The sequence below is a fragment of the Trachurus japonicus genome, chromosome 7 (assembly GCF_045865225.1).
Source record: "Trachurus japonicus isolate A0001 chromosome 7, Traja_1.0".
Taxonomy (NCBI): Eukaryota; Metazoa; Chordata; class Actinopteri; order Carangiformes; family Carangidae; genus Trachurus; species Trachurus japonicus.
Window position 1 is genome coordinate 24,905,378 of NC_140913.1, and position 12,034 is coordinate 24,917,411.

The 12,034-nt window shown below is 39.3% G+C and overlaps 1 protein-coding gene across 10 annotated transcripts in view; it reads left to right on the forward strand.

Moving 5' to 3' along the window:
• LOC146984829 (glutamate receptor-interacting protein 2-like) overlaps positions 1 to 8,749 on the forward strand; it is a 33,425-nt gene extending 24,676 nt beyond the window's left edge. For 7 of the 10 annotated variants that reach the window (XM_085782287.1, XM_085782289.1, XM_085782285.1 and 4 more), the window contains exons 20-24: positions 81 to 240; positions 1,322 to 1,436; positions 2,322 to 2,546; positions 5,995 to 6,141; positions 6,631 to 8,749. In XM_085782287.1, the coding sequence (XP_085638413.1) occupies positions 81 to 240; positions 1,322 to 1,436; positions 2,322 to 2,546; positions 5,995 to 6,141; positions 6,631 to 6,831 (848 nt within the window). In that variant the 3' untranslated portion in view covers positions 6,832 to 8,749. Of the gene's footprint in view, positions 1 to 80; positions 241 to 857; positions 1,437 to 2,321; positions 2,547 to 5,994; positions 6,142 to 6,630 lie in introns of all 10 variants that reach the window. The other 3 variants (XR_015036177.1, XR_015036175.1, XR_015036176.1) reach the window with 1 other exon arrangement.
• The last annotated feature ends 3,285 nt before the right edge of the window (positions 8,750 to 12,034 follow it).

A 12,034-nucleotide genomic window follows, 5' to 3' on the forward strand; every position in this document is an offset into this window, starting at 1 on the left:
ACATTTAGTGAAATATGTGCCTTTTTTTTAATCCGGTTTGTTTGTTTGTTGATTTGGTTTTTTTGGGGGGTTTTTTTCAGGGACATATCTTCACAAAACATCTGATATATTGCTCAATCCAAATGAGTGGAGACGCTCAAAGAACAGGAGTCAAACCAGTTCGAGCTCTGCAGGTTTAGTCCACCACTCAGTGCTGTATGATGGGAGATTCACTGAGGATGAGTGGGACAAGATACCAGGGTGAGTGCATCTTTCCCTCCTGTCAACATCCTGTTTTTATGTTGGTGCAGCTTTAAGTGTTAAGTGTTTTTGATTTCACAGCAAAGAACATATTTTATTTTATTTATTTAACACCATCACAGTGGTGGAAAGTTTTCTAATACATCCCCTGGACTGGGCTTAGGTAAAATATCATTCGCAACTTTATTACCTCCGCTCCACTATACCCCAGAGAAAAATAATGTATTGCACTTTACTTACTCATAATTTTATTAAACACATCAGTGGCTCCCAACTTTTTTTTTGGCTTTGCTCCTTTACAATTTGTAAAGAGCACTTCCAATTGTGTTTAGCCTTACTAATCCCTCTGTTCTTGTAATCAAGTTAAGTTATGAAGTTATCTGAATGCAGGACTTTTACTCATAATGCAGTATTACATTGTTAAATTCGATCTAAAGTTAAAGCTCTGAGCAGTTTTTCCACCACTGTGTATCAGTAAAAGTCTCTTTTTTTTTTGTCCGTTTTTAAATTCAGTGACAAAAACAAACTGGTGTCTCTGTGTTATTTTCTCTTCATTTTATGTTGTATGCTTTCACATTTTGTGCTTTTCCAAACTGTCCTTTTCTCTTCTTTCTCAGGTATTCTCTCTCTCATCTGCTTTACTAACTGCCCACGAGCTCTTTGGTGTTTCACATAGATACATCTTTTTCTGTCGCCCCTTGTCCACACCAAAAACGTTTCCTCAGAAAAAGCAACTAAAGCGCCCAAGGATACATCAGCCTTATCTGTCTCTTCACACTTGACTTTTTTGCCCTGAACTTTTGTGTCACATACTTTCTGCTTTTTTTTTTGTGGGGGAGACATTACTTTTATAAACTTGAACTCTATTAAAGGCTTTATCTAATCTAGCGGACTCCTCGGCGTTTGAGCTGCCACAAGTGAGAGAATTTACAATAAACCCTCACTGAGGTCCTGAGAGACTTTCAAAGGGACTCTCCAGCCTGCAGCCCCAAAAACTGCATTTCCCATGCTGCCTTTGTACGCAGTACCGGCCTCCAGACTGCAGGGCTGCTCTCATGTTCTGGTTCCTGCATTGTCATAGATTCATCAGCCCCCCTCGTTGCCATGGCACCCTGAACCAGGACGACAGCTTCTGGTCCCAGGCTCTGCAGGACCTCGAGACCTGTGGCCAGTCAGAGATTCTCAGGGAGCTGGAGGTAATCGACCCCCCCCTCCTTCTCCTGTTTGCTCTCCTCCTCCTCCTCCTCCTCCATCTGCTTTGTCCTCCTCGTGTATTCATAGGTCTGTGTCGGCCTAAATGATCATGCCAGATGAAGCATTATGATAATCGCCACAGTGTGTAATCTGTTATTAAATTTGACAAGACAGGCTGGGCACCTGCTGCCACACTGACCGACCGAGGAAGGCATTTGCACAATGCCACTGCCTCTAATCAGGCGCCGTTTATGCTGCTTGAGAGATTATATATGCGTATATTTTTGCTTTTCCAAACTTAAAGCAGAAGTAAGCGATATTTTTGTGTTAATATAAGTCTTAAATAGTTATATCTTCCGACAGCAATCACTTCTATAGAGTGTTTGGACCGAAACACGGGTCTGTCAGTCACTCTGCTCTGCTCTGAGCCGAGGAGAAAACTTTTCTCGTATCCTACAAGTTTTATCCAATGAGGAGAGAGAACGGCATGAAGGGCTGTGTGTGCAGCCAAGGGATGCGCCTGAATGTGGTGACGTAGGGACGAGGACTGTTATGGTGCGTTCAAGGCAGCCCGTAACTCGTGTTTTTCCGACCTGTGAAGTCGTACCAGTTCGATCTGGTACGAGTTCACGGGTCGGAAGTTACGAGTGGCCGTTATAGTGACTTTCACAGGTAAAACAGGTCGGAAAAACACGAGTGGGTTGCCTGGAACGCTACAAAGTCGTAAGTCGTGACTTGAAGCTGTAATTTACGGTTTCAAAATCCTTCCTGGAACGCAGCATTAGCCAAAACGACCGGATCGCCTACTTCTGCTTTAAGTCTCGTAATACATGATGTTTTGTAATACATGATTCTCTAATACCCCCTCTTATTTTGTGCTTTTTCAGGCATCCATGACAGGTAGTGCACTTAGTCTGTACCTAGAGGAGACCAAGACCAGTGAAGACTTGATGTTTCAGTCTGAAATTAGTCCCATTAAGAGGGAGGGAATCCATGCCGAGTGTGAGAATAAAAGCAACCTGAACATGTCGACTGGAGCCAGGGACATTTCAGCCAGGGGCAAAGAGGACCCAGGCGATATGTTGTCCCCAACAACTCTGGCACTGCACAAGGTAGTATAGTCAGGGAGTGACTTTAAAGGGATAGTAGCATTTTTTTAAAGTGGGGTTGTATGATCTCCAAATAGCCCCTAAGTACTTTAATTGCAGTAGAAGACTCTCTGCACTCCTCCCGTTAGCAACGCCAGCCCATAATAGCCCTGCCCAGAGATTTACAACATACAGTGTTGTGAATGGACCCAAAGAAACGGCCTATTTTCACGGCCTAAAAGAGGTTTTATGTGAAAAAAAAACACAGTTCCATTGTTCGCTATAATATAATTTTTTCCAGCCCTTCAAAGTGCAGGAAAAACGCAGTTTTTATTTGGACCTAACCAACTCACGTATCCCTCCGCCCAGGGTTAGCGCCCGCTGATCAGCAGTTGGTTAGGTCCAAATAAAAACTGCGTTTTTCCTGCACTTTGAAGGGCTGGAAAAAATTATATTATAGCGAACAATGGAACTGTGTTTTTTTTTTTTCAGGTAAAACCTCTTTTAGGCCGTGAAAATAGGCCGTTTCTTTGGGTCCATTCACAACAATGTATGTTGTAAATCTCTAGGCAGGGCTATGGGCTGGCGTTGCTAACGGGAGGAGTGCAGAGAGTCTTCTGCTGCAATTAAAGTACTTAGGGGCTATTTGTAGATCATACAACCCCACTTTAAAAAAATGCTACTATCCCTTTAAACATTTCTCATCTGCATAATAACTTTAAAAACCAATGACAAAATCTGACATGTAGGAAATGATGGTAATCGCAAGGAGTTGCAGGGTACAGACATGGGACCAGCAGGTTTACGCGACATTAAATCATATGATTTAAAGCATAATTACTTCCATCCCAGTGGAGAAAAACATACTAATCGGCCTGCGACTGGAAATCCTGAGTCAGACGCCGATGATATGTTCCATTTGGTGAAAAGAGGCACAGTGACATGTGAATACACTGCTGTCTGTTTATATCTAAAGATAAAATTTATCTACGCACTGTTTCCAATCTGGGTTCACTTGGTAACTGCTACAAATACAAAACACAACAAAAACAACTAATTTTTAAGATCTTTATCTGGCATGACTACATCGATAAACTGATCCTACACTGAATCCCAAAACTACAACTGTGTTCTTTAGTATATACAACCATACACCTGTCCTCACAGACATGTTTTGATGCCCAGGGCAATAATAATGTAAATCAAAACTATAAACACACTGCATATTTAGAGACTTTCTACCTATATCACATTTGCCCATTTTCCCTCCCTTTTATCTGGCAACAATATTACTACACCAAGCTCTTTTCCACTTGCCCTGTTGCTATAGTATTTTATACATACCTCAGCCTCAGGTACATTATATTCCACTGTAATTTACGAGCTGTGCTCCAAAGCGTCGCTGAATGATCTACATTATTATTATTGACGGATCAGTCAGCTGCACTCACAGCTTGGTGAACAAGGTACAACCAATAGTGTCATGATTGAACTTGCCCGTTATCAAGTGTGTGCCTGCGTACTTCCTCCACTTAGCCCGCTGCACCTGACAGTACCATGTAACTGGACCCAGATGGATACCCGGCCAGTCAGGACTTGCACCACGCGTAGGACAACAACACTAATTACACAATATTACCTGAGCAGGTGCGCACACACACACTGTGAACCCAGGGTGTGTCGGTGTACTGTGTGGTGTTATCGGTGCATCTCATCTATCTCTCTCTGACTGACTGAATGGGGCGACGACTGGCCAACAATAGACCAGATACGTCCCGCAGTGTGGAAAGTAGAAATATTTTCAGTTGACACATCTTCAGTGATATCATGGAAAGATATCTGAGCCTGATGTGCGTTGTCGTCAAAACCGTTTCTTGTTTGGTCATGGTTAAACTGCTGACCTTGTTATTGTGTGGCTGCAAATCCAAACTGAAGCAAATAATACAAACCATGTGGCTTTGGATGCTGTAACTATTTAGTGTAGGAGGTGGATAATTGAAGACGCCTGTACATACATGGCAAAGAAAAACTTACGACAGCTGTGAAGTTGAAAGTTGTACATGAAATATGAGTATGAAATATCTGGTACACCTTGAATTGCACTTTATTATGTCCACCTCCAAGAAGCATTTGGATATTTTTGGAAATACACTTTATTGCAAAAAGTAAGATGGAAAAATAAACAACATTACCAGATCTGTATCAGTTTGATATGAAGCTGCAATCAGCCAGTTCAATTAGTTTAGCTTAGTTCACAGCTAATGTGAGTTTAGCTTAGAGGTGGGCACATACGACAACAAACTATAACTTTTTATTCAGCTTTAAATGGACCAATAGTTGATTTTTGTTTCTTTTGAAATGAAATTCAGTTCTGTTTCCCCTACTTTCTAGTCTTTTATACTCGGCTAACCATATCATAAATTTGTTTTTTTTATATTCATCTCTCAGTAAGTTTGCGTGCAAGCATATTTCCCCTTAGTGTCAAACATTAAATTAGGGAAATATTAAAGGGATAGTAGCATTTTTTAAAAGTGGGGTTGTATGATCTACAAATAGCCCTGAAGTACTTTAATTGCAGTAGAAGACTCTCTGCACTCCTCCCGTTAGCAACGCCAGCCCATAATAGCCCTGCCCAGAGATTTACAACATACAGTGTTGTGAACAGACCCAAAGAAACGGCCTATTTTCGCGGCCTAAAAGAGGTTTTACCTGAAATAAAAATACACAGTTCCATTGTTCGCTATAATATAATTTTTTTCAGCCCTTCAAAGTGCAGGAAAAACACAGTTTTTATTTGGACCTAACCAACTCACGTATCCCTCCGCCCAGGGTTAGCGCCGGCCAATCAGCAGTTGTTTAGCTCCAAATAAAAACTGCGTTTTTCCTAAACTTTGAGGGGCTGGAAAAAATTATATTATAGCGAACAATGTGTATTTTTTTTTCACGTAAAACCTCTTTTATGCCATGAAAATAGGTCGTTTCTTTGGGTCCAGTCACAACAATGTATGTTGTAAATCTCTGGGCAGGGCTATTATGGGCTGGCGTTGCTAACGGGAGGAGTGCAGAGAGTCTTCTACTGCAATTAAAGTACTTAGTAGGCTATTTGTAGATCATACAACCCCACTTTATAAAAATGCTACTATCCCTTTAACAAATAAAATCAATACAACAGAACATTGTTTAGGTCTAGTTTTTTCTTTGTGGGACATTGTGATGCTGTTTGCTGCTGTGTTTCAGCACTGTGACCTGAACAACTTCCAAAAAGTTTAGTTTGGAAGATGAACGCAAAGATACAATTCATTTTTCTTGTCACTAAGATCCAGTTACAGTAGATCCAGCTGTTGTTTTTCTTCTTCTACCTATACAGACTAAAGGTCACGATAGCTTAAATCTGTGTAGGAGCCTCCAGGTATTTATGATAATGTGCTGTTTGCTGCATCCTGTGTAAATCTAAGGTGCCGTGTGTTTGCAGGTGACAATAAGGAAAGACCTGGAGAGCCATGACTTTGGTTTCAGTGTGTCTGACGGGCTCTTGGAGAAAGGGGTGTATGTCAATATGATTCGTCCGGATGGCCCAGCTGACCTGGCAGGTTTAAAGCCTTTTGACCGCATACTTCAGGTACTGTTGTTTACTTATAAACCTCGTCTTTAAGGAAACGTTTGACTACTGGGGAAATACTTTTTAATTTGCTTTCTTGCCAAGAAGAGATTGAAAAGATTGATACCACTCTCAGCTATTCATTCAGTATAGATCTGCTACCAAGATGCTAGCTTAGCTTAGCATTAAGGACATTAAGAAACTTTGGAGAAATTGCTAGCCTAGCTCTGCACTCCCCTAAATGTCACCTAATCATATGTTCTGAATGAAGGGCTACAGCCTGGACACATGGAGACATGGTCTGTATGCTTTGTTTTGTTGTTGTGATTGTGATGTTTCCAGGCAAACAGCAGATGGCCAAGGAATACTCTGGCACTTTTATTGCTCTGCTGTTATTGCTACCCAAAAAAAATTATAATGACACTCTTGAGCAATAGGCAACTATGATAATGTGAAACTAACGGCACATTTTCTGCTTTCCAATGGTTTTAATTGCTTCAAATCTTTCAGGTGAACCACGTGAGGACCAGGGACTTGGACTGTTGTCTAACTGTGCCCCTAATTATGGAGGCTGGAGACAGCCTGGACTTGGTCATTAGCAGGAATCCACTGGCAGCAGCAGCAGACACCGGGCTGTCTGAAGACTGTGACCACCCCTCAAACTCGCTGTTCTGCTTCCCCGAGCACAGGACCAACAGCATCGCCCTGTGACCACAGAGACGGACACGTCTAGCTTTTTAAACACTGTAGCACGCGCTCACGCACACGTCACGCACGGTTAGGTTCGTCACACTGTACCTCTGAGAGAGACCCTCACACTCATGTTCAGCACGTAGAGCATTCTCTCACATGGGCTAATGCAGCTCTCCACGCTCCACGGCCCGAAAGCATCTCTCACTCACAAAGTTACAAGTGCATGTGTTCACTCTTGCCGGTTTTAGTCACTGTGTTCACATGATGCAGTTCAGAGGAGGCTCTGGCTTCAGGGCAGATCCCCACTGCTCCCCCACCCCCACCACATCCCTTCCCTTTCCAGAGGCAAAGCCACATGTAGAGTTATATAACACGGGAGTCATAGCTTCTGACGAAGCCAGGATGTCAACACACACGTCTGTGCTCTGGAGAGAGCCCAACACTGCACACACGCACTGCATAAATTTGCAGTCTCTTGCTTTAAAGGGACTCATGTTCTCACTTAAAGAGCAGCAACCCAGTTGTATGAAAGGAGATTTTCTTTTCTTTGTCTCGCACACAACAAAAGACTCACATGCAGCGCTTTATTTGCATATTAAACACATGCACACCGACACGTAGGGTGTAAGTGGATGAGTTATTTCAGCCACGTCTTGGCTTACTGTCCCCGTTTCCAGTCTCTCCTCACGCTGCCTGCCCTACAGAAGGGACAGTGCCTCCAAATAGACAGAATGCTCTCTGCTACTTGCCAAGTATCATTAACAATATTTTAAAGCCCCTTTATATCTGAATGCCACAAATGCTTGTGAAGACACTCTACCCTTTCAGTTTTTAAGTGGGTGTCCCTTGGGGGATAAGTAGCTCCTAATGATTCCAGAGAAACTCTGTCATTCAGAGCTAATGTTGTTTTTTGGATGTTTTTTTTCCTTCTTGACACTGGCCTAATGACTAAAACACATGTTTACAAAGATTTTCAGTTTCACAATCTTAACGTTTCTTTGCAACACTGCATTTGCACATTACTCACATTTTTCTTTTACGGTCTAAGAGTTTAAATCTCACTTTTTCGCATTTCACTTGTGTGAGTCTGAGTCTCTGTATGTGGTATTGCACCAGAATGAACTATAGGTCGGTTTGTGGTTTATCACTGATGCTTCCTTAAGTGAATCACATCCTTTACCAAAACAGAGGATGAAATGCCTTTCAATTTTCACTGATGAATGATTTCGATTTCACTCCACATCTGACTGGATTGGTCATCAGTATTTTTCTCTTAGCTGTTTCTCCTACCAGTATGTATAAGCATGTTAAGCATGCATAAGGTTTGTCCTCAGCAAGTAGCTTCTCCTTGTAACAAAAAAAAAAAGTACAGAGTAATCTGGATCTTTGTGAGTGCTCCCTTTTATATCATGGAATTGTGTTTTTATAAGGCATTTGTGTAACAAATCTGGCCTCCTTAACAAGCTGCCTCTCTGGAAATAAACATCGGATTCATGTCGTGGCTGATGTGAACATGTAAAGAGATAGTTGCACTTATTCAGAGCAGCCTTAGAGACTGATTCATCCTTGGGACGGTAACATTTTTCAATCAGATTTCTGACTCATGTCTTTTATTAAATGTCATGTTGTATACTGAGGCCTATTTTTAAGGTTTTCTATTAATTTACTGTATTGTACCTTTATTGTATGCAGTGCTTTTATTTTTTACTTACAGTACATGCACATACAGTGTAGTATCTTCATGTAAGCTGTGATACTGAATGTGGCTGCACTTTTTTTTTTTTTTTGGTTGATTTCCATGTCCTCCCTGAATCTGTCAGGAATTGGTGCAAAGGAACTTGAAAGATTTATTGGATATTATTTTATTTTTGTTATTTAATTTATTATAAACTAAGAAATGTATTTCTTTTTATGAGAATAAAGTTATGAAACCGTAGACAGCTTGGCTCTGTGTTCTGCTTGGTTTGGCTCTCCCACAGGGATTACTCACAGTGACGCTGGAAGTGTCAAGTGTCAACACTCGAGTGTAATACGAAGATGGATTGACATGTTTCATTAGACATGCTTTATCTCCACAGGGTGAATCCTACTTGGTGTTGGTTGTTGATTTTACCATATTGCCACCATGAAGTTGGTGTTTTGGCTTTAAATATACAAATATTAAATGTGTTGCCATGAAATTTGAATAAGACGTTCATATTTCACTTGGGAGGCATTATTACTTGGTGTTACAGAGATTTGTGATATAAAGGCACATTTTTTGACATGCAATTTGTCCAATAATTTGTTGTTTGATGGAATATTAATGTAGGATGTTTAAACCCCAATTTTGGGCAGCTGAGATCAGAATGTGAAAATATTGGCAACATCTTCCACTTGGAGAAAATAACTACAGACATGTCAACAATCTGTTACTGCAAACTGTTTTCTCTATATTTGATTTAAAAAAAAAAAAACTTCAGAAAGTCAGCATCAAACAGTCGGTTTTATAGAACCAAATGGGAATGAGCCTCATTCTTGACTCTTCATAGACCTAGATTCACAAAGTGCTTTCCACAAATCATATGCAGCCTTTGCATTCCCCTTCACTTCTGTTGATAAAGCAGGTGACATAAAGTCTTTGGGGTTCAGTGTTCAAGGACACAAAAAGGACACTGGGACACCAGATACATGTCCAACTAAGGCAGTCTGATCTTTGTAAGTGAGATGTCAATGCAGTTCCCACCTGCTTGGGGGCGATTGATTGATGGTGGGACGGACGCCCTAAAAAATTTAGGACGAGTGTCAATGAGGTGGTAGTCGGGATGACATCGGTGGCATTGAATCGAGGATGTTCGAATAAATATAGACGGCTATTTCAAGGGTGGAATCAGGATCTATTGTGATTTGTACAACTGGTGCGTACACAGAACAGACAATATTGATGCAAGGTGGAAGTGGAAGCACTTCAACATGGCAACAAAACTACAGGGACACAGAGGGGGGCTTTGAGAAAATCTCCCAAAACTCAGATGGACATGGTTGTTGTGAGGGAGAAATCTTCAGCAGAGCCAGATGGACTCAGATCCTCCTGAATCACAAAATAGTTTGACTTAAATCATAAACCCAGTCTTTAGAGTTTGGTGTGAAAAAGTATACAACAAGGTTCAACTATTTCAGTTGTACATTCATTTTCATTTCCTTATTGTCTCCTCATATTTTGGTCCTAATTCTGAGCACACTTCTGTTACCTGAGTATCCAAGCAAGGCGCCATCATTGTCATATTTTGTGTTTTTCCCCGTCATGACACAAAAAATAATGGTTTCTGACACGTTGTAGTTGCTGATATTGATTGAGCTGTTTGTTTGTCCAATGCAAACTTCACTATGACGTCAGTGCTACATTTTAACACGTCTATGAAGGTCTCTACTGAAGTGATCAATACAGACATCATACAAGATGGCTTGGTAACGCTTTATATTAAGGTCCTTGTAATAAGCATTAGTTAATAGGTAATAAGGCTCTTATAAGTGATTACAAGATGCTTATTAACATTATTATGCATTTATAAGACTATATATGTATTAATAGACTCATAATAATATAGTTAATAGCAGACTATAATTGATTTATAATAACTTATAATAAACTTAGTTAACTGTTTGTTGATGCTTATGAACATTAATAAGATCCTTATGAGTATCTTATAATTGTTCATAATAACATTACAAACACATATATTGACTCAACTAGCCCAATCATTATGTCTTTATTAATCTTAAGGTCTGTGTAATAAGCGTTAGTTAATAGGTAATAAGGCTCTTATAAGTGCTAACAAGTATTAATAGTCTCATTATAATATAGTTAATAGCAGACTATAAGAGATTTATAATAACTTATAAGAAACTTGTTAACTGTTTGTTGATGCTTAAGAACATTAATAAAATCTTCATGAGTATCTTATAATTGTTCATAATAACATTACAAACACATTGAGTGTAGCCCAACCATGATGTCTTTTTCCATGCTTTATTAATCTTTTTTTGTTTGATTTATTAACATTAATATATACTTTATTGCTCATCTATTATAAATTAACTATGCACTTGTTAACAGTTAACTATGCTTTTTGCAGGTACTGGATCTAAAGCGAGAACAATGTCTTATTAATGCTGATAAATCTTTTATTGTGCATTATTATTGCCCTTATTATCAGTTAAACTATGCATTTGTTAACAGTTAACTATGCTTTTTGCAGGTACTGTATCTAAAGCGAGAACAATGTCTTATTAAGGGCTGATAATATTTTTATTGTGCAGTTATTATGCCCTTATTATCAGTTAACTATGCACTTGTTAACAGTTAACTATGCTTTTTGCAGGTTACTGGATCTAAAGCGAGAACAATGCCTTATTAAGTCTAATAAATCTTTTGTAATGCATTCATTAATGGTTTAACAATGATTTTCACAACTTCCACATCTGTAATGAACAATACATGTGGTCAAGGTTGATGAAATGTAAAGAAAAGATTGCATAGTAATACAAATGTTCAACAGTGAAGCCCAACATTGTTTTATTCATTGCTGTCAAGTAAAGAGACATTTTACCTTAAATGTATAAAAATCTAAATCACCTAAAAACAGGTAGAAAGCACCTTTAAAAACATTTAGGCATATTATACAAATAATTTACTCAAAAAAGTGCAATTTTGCAAAGTGCACATGATTTTTATACTTAAAAAATGTATAAAAATAACCTAAAACAGGTCTTTGAAAAAAAAGTACACTTTTATTTTTTTTTAATTTTTTAATTCCATTGAACATTTAACGCAGCTGCTCTTTTGCACTCTTGTTTGCATCAAAAGCAATTCCCTCTTCCTCTTCTTCTTGCCATCATCTGAGGTTGAGGAGCTTGAGGAGTCTGAGGAGGGGTCGGGAGAGAATGAGGATAGAGGAAATTTACATCTGAGTTTTCATAATGACATTTTTTTTTAATGTAAAAACATAAAAAATAAAAGTCTCGATATATCCTGCAATAACACTTTACAGTTTTAATTTTCAAGCATTTTAAAATAGAGTCTTAATGTAGCACATTTCATTAAACTCAAACTCAAACTCAAATGACTGTGCTGAATGTACACAGCAGTAAGTAGGCTATCATGTACAGAAAAGTGTCAAGAACATATCAGACGGTGCACAACGAAAGAGAGAAGTTATATATTTCGACAATGTACATTGTA